At 38.9% G+C, this 20,516-nt stretch overlaps 2 protein-coding genes and 1 pseudogene across 4 annotated transcripts in view; all 3 read left to right on the forward strand.

Moving 5' to 3' along the window:
* Positions 1–962: 962 nt before the first annotated feature.
* LOC130139665 (cucurbitadienol 11-hydroxylase-like) lies at positions 963–3,404 on the forward strand. Its single transcript, XM_056317159.1, has 9 exons — positions 963–1,187; positions 1,294–1,621; positions 1,732–1,881; positions 1,961–2,209; positions 2,296–2,385; positions 2,463–2,541; positions 2,660–2,766; positions 2,937–3,064; positions 3,172–3,404. Exons 1-9 carry the CDS (start codon positions 988–990, stop codon positions 3,257–3,259), a joined length of 1,419 nt encoding a protein of 472 aa, XP_056173134.1. The 5' UTR covers positions 963–987; the 3' UTR covers positions 3,260–3,404.
* A 4,411-nt stretch (positions 3,405–7,815) lies between these two features.
* The window catches only part of LOC115675189 (2,3-bisphosphoglycerate-dependent phosphoglycerate mutase 1-like), a 32,579-nt gene continuing 19,878 nt past the window's right edge, over positions 7,816–20,516 (forward strand). Inside the window, exons 1-9 of one of the 3 annotated variants that reach the window (XM_030597793.2) lie at positions 7,816–8,254; positions 9,081–9,349; positions 9,576–9,799; positions 10,017–10,135; positions 10,216–10,372; positions 10,461–10,562; positions 10,643–10,762; positions 11,676–11,754; positions 11,853–12,134. In XM_030597793.2, coding sequence (XP_030453653.1) covers positions 9,082–9,349; positions 9,576–9,799; positions 10,017–10,135; positions 10,216–10,372; positions 10,461–10,562; positions 10,643–10,762; positions 11,676–11,720 — 1,035 coding nt within the window. In that variant the 5' untranslated portion in view covers positions 7,816–8,254; position 9,081 and the 3' untranslated portion in view covers positions 11,721–11,754; positions 11,853–12,134. Of the gene's footprint in view, positions 8,380–9,080; positions 9,350–9,575; positions 9,800–10,016; positions 10,136–10,215; positions 10,373–10,460; positions 10,563–10,642; positions 10,763–11,675; positions 11,755–11,852; positions 12,135–20,516 lie in introns of those variants that run through there. The other 2 variants (XM_030597790.2, XM_056317163.1) reach the window with 2 other exon arrangements.
* Positions 12,759–18,115, forward strand: LOC115674897 (3-isopropylmalate dehydrogenase, chloroplastic-like; annotated as a pseudogene).

The following is a 20,516-nucleotide window of genomic DNA, read 5'->3' on the forward strand; positions in this document are numbered from 1 at the left end:
TAGAATGTTACACCACTAGTGAACTAATTTGGTTGCACAATTTACTTGCCTATCTCGGGGTATTGCATGACAAACCAATGAGTCTTTATTGCGACAACCAAACTGCCTTACACACCGTGGCTAACCCGGTATTTCATGAACAAACAAAGCAAATCGAGATTGATTGCCACTTTGTTCGCGAACTTGTACGGTAATGTGCCATTAGAACCGAGCACGTATCCACTAGACTTCAACCGGCAGACATTTTTACCAAGACATTAGGTCGAGATCGATTCAGATTTCTCATCAGCAAGTGGGGCATTCGTGACCTCCACGTGCCAACTTGTGAGGGGTATTACGAAAGATTTGCTAAAGACTTACAGTGATTTACATTCTGATTTTCTAATATTTTTGTGTATCTCTTATCATTAGTCAGGATTTAGTTTTAGTTAGCGTAATATTTGGTATTTCTTTTATAATTAGCTAGAGATGTTTTGTGTTTCTTTTCTCTTTCTTTTCAATACCTTGTACAGATATCTGTATTATACTATGAGCAATACAGCAAGCAAATTACGAATTCTCTCATTGGACAATACCCGATCTAAAATCTATTCACATATGTCATCTTTGCTGATTTTGTGGATTCGGCTGCACTCTTTTTTCATCTAATGTTCAGTGGCGCAAGAACGCGCGTGGATCTCATTTAAGAGAAATTTTTTATCTTCTGTTGAAGGCAAATGAGACGGTACTCCTTGACTAACGCGCAGCAAACCCGTTCCTTCACGTGCTGGACTTCCACAGGCTGCGCATAGGAAGAAGACAAATGAGACATTTCTATTTGACTACCACGCTGCTCAGTCTTCGATTCCCTTCACGTGCAGGACTGACACAACTTGAGCAGAGCATGCACATCACATAGAGAGTTTTTCTATAAAGAGAGACAATAGCTTGTATTGATCATCACCCTCCACCCTCGATTACCACCTTGTCTTCTCAGAGAAACAAGCGATGTGGATAATCGGAACGTGGGCATCGGCGTTGATCGTCGCGTGGCTAGTTCACTGGATTTACAGGTGGAGTAACCCCAAGTGCAACGGCGTTCTTCCTCCTGGTTCTTTGGGGCTTCCTCTCATTGGCGAGACCATTCAGTTGATGGTTCCTAGTTACTCTATGGACCTCAATCCATTCCTCAAGAAGAGAATACAAAGGTACTCATACCATCTCATTGGCCATTTCGCAATCAAGATGATGACTCTATTTTGTTATTCTTAAAGATAAGTAGAAATGCCCCTCTTGTTTGTTCTTTTGACTCAGGTATGGAAAGACATTTCGGACGAGCATGGTGGGTCGGGCAGTAGTAGTGTCGGCCGATCCAGAATTCCGCCAGTTTGTCGTCCAGCAAGACGGGAAGCTCTTTGAGTCGTGGCATCTAGATACGTTCGCAAAGATCTTCGCGCAAGAGAGCGAGGGCAGCACCAACGTCCCAAACGTCCACAAGTATGTCCGAAGCACGGTTCTAAAGCGCTTCGGCTTGGAGGGCCTTAGGGAGAAGTTGCTTCCCTTGATGGAAGAAGTGTCTCGATTGACCATAAAGAGTTGGTTAGGCCAAGAATCCGTCGACGCAAAATATGCCACCGGAACAGTAAAGACCAAATCCTTGTATCACAACACTCATGAATCGTTTTATCCTTTTTTTTCTACGAAGGGTGATAGACAAATCTAACACGCATTTGCTTTTAATGTTCTTGCAAGATGGCAATTGAATTTGGCGCAAAGCAACTGTTAAGTTATGATCCTACACAATCATCACAGGAGTTTTATGACCTGTTCTTTTCGTTTAGTCGGGGCCTTATGTCAATTCCTTTGAACATACCGGGTACAATACATTACAAATGCATGAAGGTAAAGTGCACCGATTTCTTTGTTAGAAGTTGATTTCCAGTATATGGAAAAAATTAGTATTAAGCTCAGATCTGCGCAGGACCATAAGAAGGCATTGTCAATCATTCGAGGAATCGTAAAAGAGCGGTTTTCTTCGTCGGAGACACCTCACAACGACTACCTTTCTCACACCATGGCTGATATGGGCAAAGAGAAATTCTTAAAAGAGGATTCCATAGTTCAGCTTATATTTACACTTCTTTGGGTCAGCTTCGATTCTCTTTCGACGACATTGACATTAGCTCTAATGTTCCTCGAAGAGAATCCCAAAGCATTGCAAGAAGTCACGGTATGCTTTTCTAACTACGCCCTAAATTGCATATAACGGAATTTCTTTGAACACTTTTAAGTGGGTTTTTACTCGTATTTTTCCAGGACGAGCATGAAGCCATAATAAAGCAAAGAGAATTTAAAGACTCCTCGATCACGTGGAAAGAATACAAATCGATGCCTTTAACTCTTCATGTACGCAATCTAACCAAATGGACAAATTCTTTAGCACTATCAACACATACTTCTAACGTTGGTATTGAAAAAACCAGGTAATACATGAATCACTAAGGTTGGGAAGCCTCGCACCTGGTATGTTGAGGAGGGCAAAAAGGGACGTAGAATGGAATGGTAGATCATTTCTATGATAGTCGATTCATGCGTTTTCAATTTGAGTCGAGAATGTCGATAAGTACTTTGATTACCAAATCATATTTAGAACATTGATGATAGTTAAATGTCTTTACAGGATACACAATTCCAGCAGGCTGGGGAGTTTGGCTATCTGCTACCGCTTTTCACTTTGATCCTGAGATATATAAAGATCCTACAGCATTCAACCCATGGCGCTGGAAGGTTGAATTCAACAAGAATTACGGTTTACATATAGGAAACCTAAAGTTTGGACAAATAAGCAAGATTAAACGAGTCGTATATAGGAACTTTTATGGTCGCAAGCGATTACGATATAGAATTCTTATATATGCCGTACTGTAATTGACTTGTTAAGGGCTTTCGAATTCCAGGACTGCGAATCAGATGCCCTACTCAAGAATTTCATGCCTTTTGGATCGGGAATGAAACAATGTGCCGGAGCGGACTACACGAGAGTTTTCCTGGCGACTTTTCTACACGTCTTGGTGACGAAATACAGGTACTTGTCTCCCCTTTTCGGACACCAACATCCTGGAAAAGATCATCTGTTCAATGGCCTAAAGCCGTGTGGTTCCTAACATTTTCTCTCTGTTGGAATATGATCAGATTTACAAAGGTCAAGAGAGGTCAAATTCGCCGAAGTCCAATTCTGGACATCGGGGAAGGCTTGCACATCAAGGTCATGGAAAAATAGAGATAAAACTGCTTCCACCCTTTCACGACATCTCAACTTTCTTGGTTGTAATGATATAGTTTCGATGTTTTCTTTCTCGGCAAACTTCACTGTTTTTATGGAAATTTAATCTTCATATGTCAACCAGATCTTTTGATTTGGTTTTGTTTTTTCCTGCTACGCTATCAAGACTGATGAGGCCGGTTTTTTTTTAAAATTTACAATGGGCTCACAAGTTTCTCGACCAAATCTTTGTCATGTTGACACCAGCCCCAAGATCTGGGCCTACACATAAACAAACCAATGGCCCGAAGCAAGCCATACCACTACACTTAGCCCGTAAAGTCCGCTCGATAAAATGCTTAAAGAAGCTCGTCGATCATAAAAGTCATAACCATACAATTGGCCCACAAAGCCCATCGATGGAATGTTCTGAATTGTTCATCAATCGTGAGTCTCCTATGGACAGAGGTTAAGTGGAGTAAACATGAAAGGAAGTTGAAGTCCGAATAAAAAAGGATTCATCAACCAATGGATGCCTGTAGCTAAAGGCACTGGGAGTGTTTATCTGAACACTCCCAGTGCCTGAACATCCCTAAGTCAAGAGGTAGTTGGAGATTATCGTGGAGAAAATTAGGATGCATGACGGAATGGCTTGTTGAAGATGCAGGAGGAATCAAAGTCTGTATACATACGTACGTACACGCACGCTCATATCTGAACATTTCTCAAGACGTTCAAAAGAAATGGAAGCCATTCGCACAATTATCTGAGTGCGCACACTCATATGCCGGAAGACTAGTTTATAATTAATGAAAATTACAAAAAAAGTCATAGATCTATTGCATTTGTGTCAATTCGGTCCTAAACCTTTCAATATGGGCCGGCGAGGGTCTCATTGGAGAGCTCGCCAGCCCTTGGTTGGAAAAAAAGAATAAGAAAAAAAGAAAGGAAAAAGGAAAACGAAAAAAGAAAACTAATAATAACAAAATTCAGAAAAATAAATTTTTTGCAAAAATTGTTCACGTCGGCATGGGCCGTGCCACGTAAGATGATCGGTGCTGACTAGACTATCACATAAGCAGTTTTTGGCCAAAATTGGCTGGAAGGCTAAATTGGCAAATCATCAAAAGATTTAAAACTAAATTGGTACAATTGAAAGATTTAGGTTTCGATTGGCAAATCGTCAAAAGGTTTAGGACTAAATTGGTTAAATTGAAAGATCTAGAATTGAATTGATACAAATGCAATAGGTTTAAGATTTTTTCGGTAATTTCTCTAACAAATGGATGTCACTCTGAACGGGTACCCAATGTGATGATGTGCACTTCATACTCTCCATCGATAGGAAGGCATAAGGGTATCGCTCCCTAGTGAGTAGGCAAGGGTTCGGGGAGGCTGCCCCGGCGAGGATCGCGGGGGCGACGGCCCCAAGCCATCAAAAGACTTTTATAGTTTTGACTCATATTTTATTTATAATTTGGGCTTTAACCCATGAATAGCTGCTGCCTATATATAATCTTTTTCTTTTGTAATTGAGAGTTGTAACAGAGAGGTGGGACGTGCTAATTATAGTGGAATCGTCTAATGGATATAGCCCTAATTTAAGGCTGAACCAGGATAAAATCTTGTGTCTTGATTTCTTTCTCGCCTTTATTTTTGATTTCGTTGGGTTTGTGCGCCTAATTCCAACAAAATGGTTATATGCAGTTAAGCAACCTACGGTTACAATGGCTCATATTTTCTAATTTCGAATTCATCAAATGCTGAAATTAATTTTAAATTCAACACTTGTAGAAAATAAATTCAATTTAAGCCCAAAATTCCCAACTGTCTACTCAAGATGAATAGCAGTATAGTCCATTTAATGCTCTTAGGTCCATTTGTGAGCCCACACACTAAAACAATGCTTATTGTAATGCATACACACATAAATTTATCTGTGTCTTACTTGTCAGTGTTGGAGTGGGACTTGTTCCCAAATGCATCTACGTTACAAACTACACTAGCGCTATAGGCCAAATTACTAATTTTTCGACTAGATCAATATCCACACCACCCATATTTGTGCTGTCGATCAGATTTAGCCTTTACATCTTACCTGATTCCCGCGATTAGTGAGACATTAAGGTCTCTGAGTTTAACTACTCGACATGGACTTCTTCATAAGAGAAATTTTGGAACTTCTTTTAAGTGTACACAGACAGCTTAAAAGTAAAATCTACTAAATGAGACACATGATAACTGATAATCACCATGAGTATCTTGCCTTTTCCTCACCATGCATTACGTGGGACTTGAATTCAAGACAAGTGAAAGTTGGAGAGAGCCTCAGATGAATCGGAGTTAGAACAAAATGGAGGAGGAATTGGTCAAAAGAAGCGAACAAAAGACAAGGAGGAGGACCCTGCTTTTCCCAGGAAAAGTTGGGAGAGAACATCTGGGAAGAATATTCTTCGCACAGATTCATCAGGGCCCTGTGCACCAATGACTTTTAACCCGTCAACTTGGCTGCCGAGAGCTTGAGCAATTTTCTCGGACTTTCCTAGAGGCAGACGAGGAAAGTGTTAGGTAAAGCATACGGGGGGGTGGTTGGCCTCTCCGAACTTGGCTTGAGCCAAGCACATGTCAGGCTTGACCATTAATATTGATAACCCTAGGAGGCCACAGAAGAGGGTGGAGGTAGGTCTTGTCGAAATTTTTATTATGGGGGCACTTTGAAGGGTCGCTTAGTTTGGTGGAACTTCGTTTCGATTTAATACTTCGGAGGCGAGGGCGTGGGCGGTTGTTGGTCTCTTTAACTTCATGAAAGGTTGTTGACAATCCCACTCATTTTTTTAAGAAATATTTTGATGTGCACACAGATACTTCAATTTGTACATACACATGACATCTTGGTGGTTTATAGAGCTCATGTCTTAATTCCATGTCCTCGCAACTGAATTCCAGTCTAAGAAATTTATACCATTACAAGAGGAGGAAAAGGAGAAGGCCCTCTTTTGGCAAAGTTGTTCTTCTCACCATTTTATGTATATACATACATACATATGCGCACTAAAAGGTTGTGCTGAATATTCATTTACTCGATGAAAAGATAAATGATTATTACTAAATAAAATGAATTCGCTCCGCTCAACTTGATCTATCTTGTCTAATTACGCCGCAGTATTTCGACGGTCTATTAGACACATGGAATGACATGAATAAGAAAAGGAACATTACATCGCCATGCTTAATGAATATTATTGTTTGCGCCTTCAGAAAAACTAGAATAATTTATGTGATCGTATATTTTCTCGCAACTTAGGGTTTTAAGGGCTGAGACATTTCTTTGACCGGAACATCCTCAGTTTATGAATTATGGTGCTCTAGGAGAAGGCCCGGAAATATGTGATTCACAAAATGCTCATCATAAATGGTTTCGTGTGTTTACTTTCTCTTATCAGCAAGTTCCAAAATAAATAAATCAACGCTTGATGCATGATAAGTCTCTTTGCATCTCATCATATTTGCTGTAGTCAAGTCCTCGCAATGTATATAAATATAAAGTCTTAGCTTTTTTTTTCTTTTTTTTTTGTCGGTCCTACTTTATCTCTCACTCACGATACACACTCAGACTTGCACCACACCTCTTGCAGGGCGTGGGCGTCGAAACCCACATCTTAAACTACGCGGCCCCACCCCTACCCCCTGCGAATGTGGGAATTCGAACCCCCACCTCCCCCTTCTCAAGTGAGAAGGGTGGCCACTGGGGTAAACCCCCAGTGGTCAAGTCTTAGCTATGTATAAGTCGACGGCTTTTCAAGCTTCATAAGGCACCATTAATATTCAAATTTTGATTAATTGAACCAATAGCAGCGTGGGGCATGACATGCATGTTCGAAGAGAAAGACATTGCGCCCAGTTATCTAAATTGTTCGATATGCCAAAAAAAAAACCAACCTTATTTCTTAAGGAAACCGTCGGCAATTACCGTCCCTGAAGTTCATAGTCTATAATTTAGATACTGTTCACATCACAAAATCAGTCATTTTCGATCTCCATTTTTCGGTCATCACACTCTTTAATCACTAATTATAATGTAAAACATTAATTTCCATCGAGAATTCGAAATGGGTTATTACCACGAAAAACCCCAAACTGGTACACCTGTGATAAATTTACCCGAAACTAATTTTTTTACCACCAAAAACTTAAAACTGGTACATCTGTGATAAATTTACCCTAAACTAATTTTTTTTATCACCAAAAACTCCAAATTAGTATATTTGTGACAAATTTACACTCCGTTAAATTGAATTAATGTCTCGAAAAATCACGAACTGATATACATGTGACAAAAGGAAGGTAAAAACCTAAATCAGTACACCCGTTAATTATCACGTGTCATCCAACTTAGAAATTTGACGGTATAATTTAATGAAAATTAGCGGAGGATAAAATTATCAATGATGTATCAATTTAGAATTTTTCATGAAATTAAAGCTATCTTTTATTTATTTTTTCCTCTCAATATAACATACGCAGGACCCACAGAAAAAACAGTCGTTGCCAAACCAAATGTCAAATGACTTGAAACCAGCTCGCAGAGAACGCAGACAAGGAGGAGGAGCAGCTGCGCATGATCACCCATTAGTGTTCGTCCCTCCATTTTCATATAAAAAGCCTCGCTTGCCAACTGTTGGGGAGAGAGAGAGAGAGAAGAAACATTGCAGAAAGAGAAGGAAAGAGAGCAACTTTGTCAATACCCTGTTTCGAGTTTGCGCATCTGAGACGTAAACGCCCATCAACAGGCAAAAGGGGTGGAGCGATTTCTCCCACGGGAGATGATGTAAAGGGGGAGTGCAGTTCGTCAATAGAGAAAAGCTGGACAGTTTTGGCTTTGGAGTTAACCCATCTCTCATCTCCTTCTCCGTCCCGTCCCCCGCTTCTCTCGGAATAAACTCAAGCCCAGCTGCGGAAATTTGCACTCTTTCCTGTCTCCCTCGGCGTCTCCGCTCGGCCTATAAAAGAAAGGTGCGATCTTGGGTGCTGATTCCATCGCAATCGAGCTGATCCTGCGCTTCCGCTTCCGTTCTTCTCGCATTTCGGCTTCCGGGTCGGCGGAGCTTTTCGGGTCTCTGCGGTTCTTCTTTGTTCGAGTAAGATTGATTTTTTCTAGAGTGGAGTTCGAGAGATTTTCTGAGATGTTGGTGATTCTTTGGTGGTGGGCTTGTGTGCGATGAAGCATTTGTTTGTGTGCATTTGTAGCTTGCTTGTTATGTGGGATTTGCATTTTCAGTTACTTTGAATTAGTCTGTCTGTTCTGGGCCCATCACTGATTCGAGTTTTGGAGCTAAAAGCGCAATGTTGTGAAAGTCCTTGGACATCTTGTTCTGTTATATGGCAGAATCTTTTCTTGCTGTTCTGTGGTATCAGGGTATGTGGCTTTAGTTTTAATCTTTCAACCCATTGGTGAACTCCTTCTGGTTCACTTATTGCCTCTTTGGACAACTAAAATTACCTGTGCTGTCTATTTCATGGTGGGAGAGTGTTTCTGTTACATGCGTAAATTACTGTGCAGCGTATGAGCGACGAGTTTGATTTCGGTTCATTAGCAAAATGCCCCTTTCAGGATCATTAATTTTGACTTCTATTACTTTTTGAGTGATCATACTTAAACCGCAGCATTCTCTTTACTAGTTCTGTCTAATAAACAGGAAGAGTATGACAATTATGACATTTTTGTTCCTCACTGGGTTCTTTTAAAACATAATGCTTGTGATTTCACTTCCTGAGAAGCATGGGGAAAGATAGTTCTCTTCTCTATACTTATGTCATGATGCTTTTCTAAAACTTTCAGAATGGCCGCTGCTGTATTTAATCAAGCAAGTGGAATTGTTCAGCCTCATGGCTGTCTCAACAAATCTTCCAACCATCTGGAATTGGGCAGTGTTTCATTCAGATTTTCTCAGAAAGTTCTTAATTTTGAAGCTAGTCGGTCAATAAGAGGAACTCGGGCCTCCGAACTAAGGAATTCTTCTGCCACTAGAGTTTCAGCCCAAGCTCCGGTGCTTGATCCAGTTATAATTCCGGCAAAGAGTGATTCCACAGAGCCCAAGAAAAAATCAGGTATGACTCTTTCATCAAGTCTAATGTTGATCTAATAATCTGCATGGTGTGGACAAATTGCATGTCCTTCTCGAAGAAACTCTTAGTGTAGCTTATATAGTATCTTCTTGATTCTTGGTACAGCAGGTGGGAAAAACTGCAGTAGCTCATTGTTTCAAGCAAATCGAGTATCTTCAATGGCAACCATTTTTGTGAGTAATTTGACGAAAGTTCCTTTCTATCTCAGGTGAAGCAGCTCTTATACTGATTCGGCACGGTGAGTCTTTGTGGAATGAAAAGAACCTATTTACAGGTTGTGTAGACGTACCACTTACCAATAAGGGTATAGAGGAAGCAATTCATGCTGGACAAAGAATTAGCAACATACCTGTCGACATGATTTTTACATCGGCACTGATTCGTGCGCAGATGACGGCGATGCTTGCCATGACTCAGCACCGTTGTAAAAAGGTAACTAAGCAAAGTCATTCTTTTACATGGCAGTAAGACAAAAGGAGATCGGGAGCTTATAGTCAATGAAGCTAAAGTAGCTTATTAATGCATGTCATTATCCAATCTAGGCATCATTGCTAAATCCAGATAGAGCAATTTCCCCATATTTAGAAGAAATTTGTTACAATAGTACACTTAATCATATCAGTAATCCGTGCTTTACCCTTACCTACAGGTGCCAATCATCTTGCATGATGAGAGCGAGCAGGCTAGGTTATGGAGCAAAATCTTCAGTGAAGACACAAAGGAACAATCCATTCCTGTCGTAACAGCTTGGCAATTGAATGAAAGAATGTAATAATGTCGTTTTACACATATGAATAATTTCTTCTGCCATTATAGTCTTAACCCTTTATGAAACATGTTTTGTTCAGGTATGGCGAATTACAAGGTCTGAATAAGCAGGAAACAGCAGAAAGATACGGAAAGGAACAAGTTCATGAGTGGCGTCGAAGTTACGACATTCCTCCGCCCAATGGGGAGAGTCTGGAAATGTGTGCCGAAAGAGCTGTCGCTTATTTTAAAGATCAGGTATCTGACTGCCTTCATCTATTTCTTGTTTGGGACAGTGAACTATATCTGTTTTGTGTAGTATCTTACAGCAGAATCCACTTTGCAGATAGAACCTCAACTTCTAGCTGGGAAGAACGTTATGATTGCTGCCCACGGGAATTCTTTGAGGTCCATCATTATGTACCTTGACAAATTAACTTCCCAGGAGGTGATACAACAACCTTAATCAGTGATTCTATGATTTTATGATCTTATGTAACTGAAGAAATGGCTTTGTTTTATCAACAGGTTATAAGTCTAGAACTATCAACGGGAGTACCGATGCTATACATTTTCAAAGAGGGCAAATTCATTAGGAGAGGAAGTCCCTCGGCACCTACTGATGTTGGAGTATATGCATATACTAAGGTATGCTTGTTCCTTTATGTGGTATTCTTTCAACTTTGGACCTATTTTTTTTCTGAACATGTTGATCCAGAAGTAGATTGATTAGAAAAATTACTGTAAAATCCTCTTATTCATCTAGTGTCTAACCATATAATACATATGCAAGTTCGCTAGATCGAAAAGGCACTCAGATTGCATGTAGCATCATCATTCTTCCTAGACCGGGAGTGGAAATAGTTATAAAACAAGTAGGATATATATCACAAGAGTTGCGCTCTTGCATAGGAGTCAGCTACTCTATGTCCCTGTCTATTGATTAGTGAAACTATAAACGATGTCTTGCAGGCATTTGAATTCTGTTCACTTGGGATTTACGTAGCTAATGAATTTAAATGGCTTATTAAGGACAGGTCTGCCTAGAAGAGATTTTTAGCGCTAGGGCTTAATTCTCGCTGGAAGGATCTTCAATTAAGAGGCAGCATGCACGTTAGAAGTTCACTCTCCCGCTCACCTCGGAAATAAGTGGATGATCATTGTGAATTTGCGATAGCGGGAGTTCTTATCGGTGTTTGTTAATCACTATCAATGATATGATTATCCTCATTCTTTAAAAATGTTGTCTGGGGCTAATGAGCAACTTAATTAGCTATATCAAGAGGAATACTTGATAAACCTATCGATTTCTTTTTGGCCGTGGAAAAACAACGAGTGTGCACTTCACCTCCATAGGAGAAACAGAGTTCCACAGATTTTTATTATGGCTAATTCAACAAGGTATAAGCTCGCGTGATGGCAGAGGGCCAATTCTCTATTTCATAGTATGCCGTCTAAAAGTTAGTTCCAACTTGTGTATATTTGCAGATTCAAGTATCAACTATTACTTGCTGCAATTTTATTGAAATATGCTAATTGTGCAAATGCGAATTCTGTGTAGAGTTTGGCTAAGTACAGGCAGAAGCTGGATGAGATGTTCCTGTAGCATACTGGAATACGGGCTACCAAATTTGTCCCTAGTATGTCACAAATCCTCTGCAGCTATTCTTCATTGACGTCGGATTTATGTTGCACATAAATTATCTGAGACTTCTCTGTATTACGCATTGCTTTTCAGGCTCAAATAGTGGAGAACTTAAACAAGAAAAGCATTGTGCAAAGTTTCAAATGCCAGTTGGAAGTATAATTTTTCAAGAGTCAGAGCAGTAGATTAGGAAACTTGGTTTTTCCATTGATATGTATCCTTGGACTCAGTTTGGTTTTCTTCCCCTTTTCTTCCCCCTATAATCCATGTGCTGTTGTCAGGTTCTAACTTATACGTGTGTAAAACGATAACAGTTGAAAATCTGTGATCAACCGACACTGAAGTAACTTCTATGCAGTTGGGATTATTTTTTTTCTTGCAGTGGTTACTCTAAATTTATCTCTATCCCTTTATTGGTGCATATATCTCCATCTCTTTACTTGTTATTTCAATTACTTGATAGAAGCACCGTGCACGTAGTTCCTGCATATATCAACATCATTCTGTTTAATTCCGTAAAAATTTGTCAAGTTTCATTAAATAACCTATTCACCTGTCGAATAATTTATTCACCGTCTTTAGGTTATATCACTAGCCACAATAGTTAATTATCAAAATAATTTACTAGTTGAGAATCGAGAGTTCCCTTTCCGTGATGTATTCTGATTTGTCACTAATGCTAAATAATAATTAGGTATAGAGAAAAGAAACACATATTCACGAGGGAAATTATCGATAAATCTTAAGCTTATTATACATATGTCAATTTAGTCATTTTAGTTTTAAATTTTTTGATAATTTGCCAATGCAGTTTTTTCGGTCAATTTTGACAAGAAATTGTTGATGTGGACGTCGTTTGTGCACCACTGCCCGGGATTGCGTGACCTCGCCAGCAGTAATAAGAAGAGCAAAATCAGAAAATGAAAAAATTGACTAGGGTAGTTTAGAAAGAAAAAAAAAAGGTTATTTGAGCCTAGAAATCACCTTCCGCATCAGAAGTTCTTCAACTCAAAACCTACGTTGCTGTTTATCTCTTTCCCACCAATGGCTTCTCTGCAACTCCATCTCAAATCCCTCAGAGCCCCGTTTCGGCACCACGCTTCGCTCCCCAAGCAATGCCCTCCTAAGGTGGGTACGATCAGGTGCGGCGCGACCACACCCAACACCAGACGCTACTCCATCACCCTCCTCCCCGGCGATGGCATCGGCCCCGAAGTCATCTCCGTCGCCAAAGGCGTCCTTAGCCTCGCTGGTTCACTTGAAGGTCCCCCCTTTTTTCCCCTTCGGCTTCTGTTCGCTGTTTTTCTTGCGTTTTTGGAACACCCTTCTGCTTTTGCTCGCCGTGTGAGTGAAGCTCGCTGGGCTCTGAAGGTTGTATTATGTTGAAGTTCCCTCCTTTTATGGTCCCAGATGCGTAGGGCATGAGTTCTGAGTAATGTCAAACTGTCAAGTGAATATTATGAGATCAAGCGGGATGAATTGACTAAATTGGACTTTAGCTGGACAGCCAGAAAACTCTCCTATGCTGGGAGACTACAGCATACTGGTGTTTTATGTTGTATAGCTGAATGCTCTCATTGTTGTTGGTTTATGTTTTGCAGTTAAGTTCTGCTATGTCGCAGGCTTATACTGGTGCTCTTGCTTTGATGAGGGATATTTAGTCCTAGTTGATGTGGGCTTGTAATGGGATCTATCCCATTCATCTAGTTGAAATGAAAAGCTAACTTATCAATAAATAAATAAAAATTGGATGTTAGCAATGTGAAATTCATCCCCACTTCCATGAGGTCTGAAAACTAATTTAAGTTTGTTTTTTATTCAATCAAGTATTCCGATTAATTAGAAGATTGCTGCTAGTAATAAAACAGTAACCTTGCAAAATATAATGCTTACTACTATTGTGATTTCCTATTGTATCATATTTGGTTGATTGAAGCTAATTGAGCATCAAAGTCAGTTATGCCAAAGTTATGTCCTTTATGTGTGTATTCATATTTTTTTGGTCAGGGAACGAGTGCTTGTATGTGTAGTCTCGGGTCTCGTTGAAGTGTAGCTCTTTGTCAAGTCTAAGAGCTTCTTGCTTGGTGAAATTGGTCAAATTAGAATGGAGGAATGTCCAATTAAAGACTTGTTCAAACAATGTTCATCCTTACTTCCATGAAAGAGTGAAAAAAGAACAAATAGTCAAACTCCTTGTATTTGAAGAGTAGTAATTGATTTTATTAAAGATTGCTGCTATTAAAAGACTACAATTTCATGAAGGGATAATGACACAAACAGTCCCTGAAATTTTGGTTCAATGTGCAATTTGATCCATAAACTTTTAATTTGTTCGATGTAGTCCCTGAACTTTAGCCTAATGTCCAATGTGGTCCCTGAATTTTTAATTTATTCAATGTGATCCCTGGACTTTTGGTACGTGTTCAATGTAGTCCCTGAATTATACGAAAATGTTTAATTTAGTCCCTGAACTTGAATTAATTGAAGGACTACATTGAACATTTTCATTCAGGGATGATATTAAATAAATTAAAAGTTTATGGACCACATTGCACATTTGGTTAAAGTTTAGGGACTACATTGAACAAATTAGAAGTTCAGTGATCAAATTGCATATTGAACCAAAGTTTAGGGATTGTTTATGTTATTTTCCCTTTCATGAATATCAGGAAGAGGAAGTATTGCTGCTGCTGGATGATAGTTCCCTTTTGTCTAACAAAAATGTGTTCTCGTAATCAAATTAATTCTTAAAAGCACTGCAAGACTTGAATTATCATATTTACCCTAAACTATAGCATTACTTTGACCCCCCTCCATTTTCCACTTTACTTTCATTCTTATTGATTTTCCAATTCTTTAGCCCCAAATGTGGATTGTCCAGATATTATTAGATCGATCATGGGAATGATTTCTTCAGTGTTTTGTGTACTATCTCTTAGGTATTGAATTTGGTTTCAAAGAGATGCCTATGGGAGGAGCCGCTTTGGATTTGACTGGAGTTCCATTGCCAGATGAGACACTATCAGCAGCTCGGCAATCTGATGCAGTTCTTCTCGGAGCAATTGGAGGGTACTTTTCTTCCATCTAATCTTTCCCCATCTAATCTTTCCCTCTTAAATATACTATTCCTGCCTTCTGTCATAAATCTTTTTCTTTTTCATTATACTAAGGTATAAGTGGGACAATAACGAAAAACATTTGAAGCCAGAAACTGGGCTGCTTCAATTAAGAGAAGGTCTTTAAGTATTTGCAAACTTACGGCCAGCTACTGTATTACCTCAGGTTGTTTTTAACCACTTTCTTAATTGCCTAAGTTCATGATTTTTTTTTATTTATGTTTTATGGACTAAATATTAGATGGCAAGCTGCGTCTGTTTCTTTTATGGGGCATTGGATAGCTTGTATTTGGTTAGTTTGCTATACTTCCTATTTTTGTGATAATTATTGCTTGACTACATTTGACTTCTTTGTACATTTATGTATGCACATGTTCTAGTATTACCTTAATCGCTGAAGAGATAGTCTCACTCTTTCATATGGATCTTCCTTCCCAGTTAGTAGATGCTTCAACTTTGAAGAAAGAGGTCGCTGAAGGTGTTGACCTAATGGTTGTAAGGGAGCTCACAGGCGGTTAGTTTCCAATATTTATTTGTTCTTTCATGCTTGAATTTTTATCAGTACGATGTTGATGATAGTGTTTTTTTTCTTGTATGAACAGGAATATACTTCGGGAAACCAAGGGGTTTTAGTTCCAATCAAAATGGTGAGGAGATTGGTTTCAATACTGAAGTATATGCAACAAGTGAGGTAACTTTTTTTTGTTTGTTGTCACGACTGTAAGCATACTACTTGATTGGGGTCTCTTTTCCTCAAACTATAACTATAAGCCATTACACCTGCCATAATTTCATTGTATCACTCATTAACTTGATAAAGTTGTAGTCAGCACAATTCTGTCAATTATATGCATTATTGTAGATAAGCATTGAAATTCTCCTTCCTCCATCAATCATCAACGTTTCATTTTCTTTGTTTATAGGATTTTGATTAATATATTGTACTACTTCTTCATTGTATGTAAACTTATTGGGCAATGTTTTATCTCTGTCGGACTGTTCTTGTGTGGATTGGGAAGTTACCATATTTATTTTGTGTAGATACTGGATAGTGGTAGATATAGATCTTTACTAGTAGATGTAGCCGAATTGTTACATAGAAGGCTCTTATGAAGTTAACCTTGGCGTATTTTTTTTTTCCATTTCCGAATGTTTCGGTGGCGTGCTTCCCTTTTCCTTCCTTCCTGAGACTTGGTCCTGAGATATATCAATTCTTGTTCTTTCCATGTTCTAGATATTTGATAAAAATGATAACTTAAGCAACATATTTTCATGGCAGATTGATCGCATTGCTCGAGTTGCTTTTGAGACTGCCCGAAAGAGGCATGGAAAGCTTTGCTCTGTTGACAAAGCTAACGTGTTGGAGGTAGGAAATATTGTTGAGCTCTTTGCAAGGTTAGTTTTATAATTTTCTATGAATGCTGGCATTTCTGTACTAAAAATTAAGGGACTTGGAAGTCTTGAAGATGATTTATCAATTCAATCATTCAGGAAGATTACTTGATGTTGTCCTGTCGTGAAATTTATGTTTTTGAAGTTGTAACCTATCTGCAAGGGGCAATCCTATACATAGTTTATTGTTGCTTCAATGTCAATTTTTGTCTAAGTTGTGGAACTGTAGACGCAAATGAATTGTTTGTTACAATTGAACTCATTCTTTCGTTTGAGTGGTTAGGCATCAATGCTTTGGCGGAGAAGAGTCACAGCGATTGCCCTTGAATTCCCAGATGTTGAACTAACCCATATGTATGTAGACAATGCTGCAATGCAGCTTGTTCGTAATCCAAAGCAGGTATGCTCTTCATGAACATTGTTTCTTGTCTTTATTAGAAGACACTAATTTGCAATTGTGAGACCACTAATCATAATAACTCATGGATTATGCAGTTTGATACAATTGTAACAAACAATATATTTGGTGATATATTGTCTGATGAGGCTTCGATGATTACTGGAAGTATTGGGATGCTTCCATCGGCAAGTCTTGCGGCAACGGTAAAAAGCTTGTTGATTGTTTTTGTTTGCCACTTTCGTTTTTTTTTTTTGGGTCAGAAATTTTGCCACTTTGTTAAAAAGTATACTTTTGGACCAACTTTTTAAGTTCAAAGCTTCATTGTTGTTGACACAGGGGCCTGGACTTTTTGAACCTATTCACGGGTCTGCTCCCGATATTGCTGGACAGGTTAAGTTTGAAAATATGAAAATGTTTTTCAATGCAAAACAGATAGTATGTACTTATTCTGTTCTCTAATATGTTGAACAGGATAAGGCAAACCCGTTGGCGACTGTGTTAAGTGCTGCTATGCTTTTAAAGTATGGATTAGGGGAGAAAAATGCAGCAGAGCGAATAGAAGCTGCTGTGCTCGATACTTAGTAGAGGCTTCCGGACTGGTGACATATATTCTGACGGCAATGTATGTGCATTTCTTTCATTTCTGCCATATGCAAGTTGTTTCTCTCCTGGTGACTTACTTGAAAATTCATTGACTTCATTCTTGATTGATTTTATACTTGGCAAACACTTTCAAGTTGTCAACTGAATCCATGGCACACAAAAGTGTGTGCCCTACAAATTCTTTTTCTAGGGGAGAAAAGAACACTGACTGAAACTGCGAGAATGGATTCAATAAACTCTCTCTCATGTCTTCTAATAACCATATTAGATCTAATGGGTCTTATTTTCTTGCTTGAGTGGAAAGAGTCGTTATAAAATTTGAATTAACTTACAGAAGTTCTCGACCTTTTTGGGTAATGGCTATAAAATTTGATGGATGTGCTTTTCCTGTATGCTCTCTGCCTACTGGACGCTTTCCTTCCAGAATAAGATGATATGCAAGCATTATTTACTGCAGTGACTTGATTAGTTGACTAGTCTTGTCTAACGCTTGCATATGCAGACATTGGTAGGATGCAAACAAATGGGTGAAGAGGTACTGAAGTCAGTGGAATCTGAAATTCTGGCCACAATATAATTAGGAGTGTTTCCTAATTACAAAGATCGCGAAGGTTGTAACGATAGAACTGAGTTGCTGCTTTGAAAGATCAGCTAGACATCATCCAGATATCTACTTGGTTACGGCATCGGATATTGGAACAGTTTACCATATCGTGGTGATGTTGGTATCATTCAGATCGTGAGGAGAACCCATCCATTTACAGGCTTTGTCAATTTGTGACTTAGAAACTAGAGAGACTAATTTGAAATGACGGACAATGCGAGATTCTCGTTCCTTCTGTTTATTGTCAAATCTCCACTGAGCAGAGCAAGTATAGCAGATGAATGAACATGAGACTGGAGAGAGTAGGATGATTGAGGAAACTCAAAAAGGCAGGAGCACGAGGTCACTATTAGATACGAGTAATGCTAGGTGTGGTAGTGGTGTACTAAGACAGACAATCTACCAAATTGGATTCCCTAAATGATTTGATGGGCTTGGATGGACTGTGATGTATATCCACCACCTCAGGCCATGCATCCAATTCTCTATACTACCATCATATTCACATTAATATACCAAATTGTTTGTTTGCCATTTCAATAAGCGTAGCATCACACATAAAAAACGTAGCTGAGATCCCGAAGGCCCGAACTATATTCTGAATCAACTACCCATCTAGAAGTTCCCAGTCACATAACTCTTGTATCAATGAACTAGCACCCATTGTGTCATTGACCTTGAGGGAAATCTAGACAATTCATGCCTCTGCTCTTTAAGCATGATATGAATTCCTTTATCTGAAGATATCCAAACTTTTTTTTAAAAAAAGAAGAAAGAACGAGCATCGTCAAACTTCCAATGGAGCATGGACCTATGCCTAGGGTTTATTTTCAAGAATAACTGCTTCACGGGAAATTGATTGTTCTTCTAGATACCGAGCCCCATCTTTAATATTTGAGCTCTCTCCTCAGGTAGACATTCAGGAGGAGACCTGACCCTCGATCATGCTTGCCCGTGTATCATGACCAGATCATCATCCAAGGCGCAAAACTGGCAACCCGGAAGATGTTACCGTTATTCTTGAAGCATAGTAATTGCACTTATCTGCAGCAACGTCACATACTAAATGCGGCATGTTTAGCACCGGATTACCAGAAAACACTATTTCACCCATTACACTAATGATATGGTATCATAAATGAGCATTCCAAATGTTTCAATGCAAATAACCACATTCCTTACCCAAAATACATGTTTTATCTTAATATTTTGAGTTAGAAACACAATTAAACGTATCATGCCAATTTCCCAGCAATGCAAATCTCATATTTTATACAGTTTCTAAAAGCGAAGCCTCACAGTTTTATACAGAAAGAACTATGTCCATTTCGCCTAACATACTCATTACTCCCAATCAATTTCTCAGTGCTGCTCAGAGAATAGCAATTATTAGATTAGCTAGTCTTGCGCGGTGGTGGTGTTCTTCTCTGACCGTGCTGCTTCATCTGCTCCTGCTGCTCCTGCTCATGGTTAGCAGCAAGTCAGTCTCCTCAATATCGTAGTGGGTGTCCATGGTGAAGTTGACGCGATGGTGTGACCTCCCATATACATCGTATACAACGGTACAATATGATGCATGTATCATTAGAAATTTCATAAACTCAACAATCTAAAGAAAATCCTCAAATCTTTATAATTTCACATAACTAGAGTCTCTCTAACACAACACAATCCATCCATTTCTACGATTTCTCATAAACCATAGTCTCTCTAACTCAAGACCCACAATCAATCCATTTCTAGATACAAAAACTGTAAATTTACCAGGCGCATTTGGAGACATCGGGTAGGCGTAAAGAAAGTGGGTGAAAAGAATCCCCAAGCAGTACAGTTGAGAGATTAGAGATAACGAGATAGTTACGTTCATTTGAAATTTTATCCTACTACCATCATTGACATGGACTTTACGGGAATTTTTCCGCTACACTTTTGAGGTTGATATCATTTCTCTAAGACTATGTACAATTTAATTCATTACCATTATATAAATTAAATAGATTAACTATCTGTACATTATCATAGGCTATGTTTAGATCAAAAGATACAAAATGAATTGAAATAAAAATAAAATCTAAAGGAAGCAAATATATTATCACGAAAATCGAATCTCATTTCACAAAGATCAGGTCACCAGCTTTCCGTTGGCAAAATAATCGACTCAATTGGATGATGAACGAAAAATTATGAGCAGAGAGACTCTAGTTAATGTGAAATTAGAAAGATTTGATGATTTTCCCTAGATTGTTGGGCCTTTGAAATTTCTAATGAGCACTTTTTATGGGCGAGGTATAGTCAGGTGTTGTACGCGATGATGATATGACCATTACCATTGAAATGGGAGGTCGCATCTATCGCATCACCTTGCCCATAAATGACGGCGATAGTCGTCACCTTGCCCAAACATACAAATACCCAACTGAAAAAAAGATCGGATACACACATAAAAGAGAGAATTTGGGCATAATCTAACTTGGGTGCTCAATTAGCTTCGATCAGCGAATATGAGACGAGAGGAAATTATAGTAATAGTAAGCATTTGCGTTTCATTACTAATCGAAAAAAAACATTAATTTAAATTAGTTTTCACGACTCATGGAAGTAAGGATGAATTTCAGGTTCAGCTAACATCATTTCTCTCGACA

The sequence above is a fragment of the Syzygium oleosum genome, unplaced genomic scaffold (genome assembly GCF_021117445.2).
Source record: "Syzygium oleosum isolate NSW1041296 unplaced genomic scaffold, Sole_v2.1 Sole_v2.13, whole genome shotgun sequence".
Lineage (NCBI taxonomy): Eukaryota > Viridiplantae > Streptophyta > Magnoliopsida > Myrtales > Myrtaceae > Syzygium > Syzygium oleosum.

Bases quoted from the DNA above. Each gene is read 5' to 3' on its own strand.
- LOC130139665 (XM_056317159.1), top strand. From the start codon at position 988: ATGTGGATAATCGGAACGTGGGCATCGGCGTTGATCGTCGCGTGGCTA. The intron at 1,622-1,731 runs GTAAAGACCAAA...TGTTCTTGCAAG, and splicing joins CAAAATATGCCACCGGAACA to ATGGCAATTGAATTTGGCGC. The intron at 2,210-2,295 runs GTATGCTTTTCT...GTATTTTTCCAG, and splicing joins AAGCATTGCAAGAAGTCACG to GACGAGCATGAAGCCATAAT.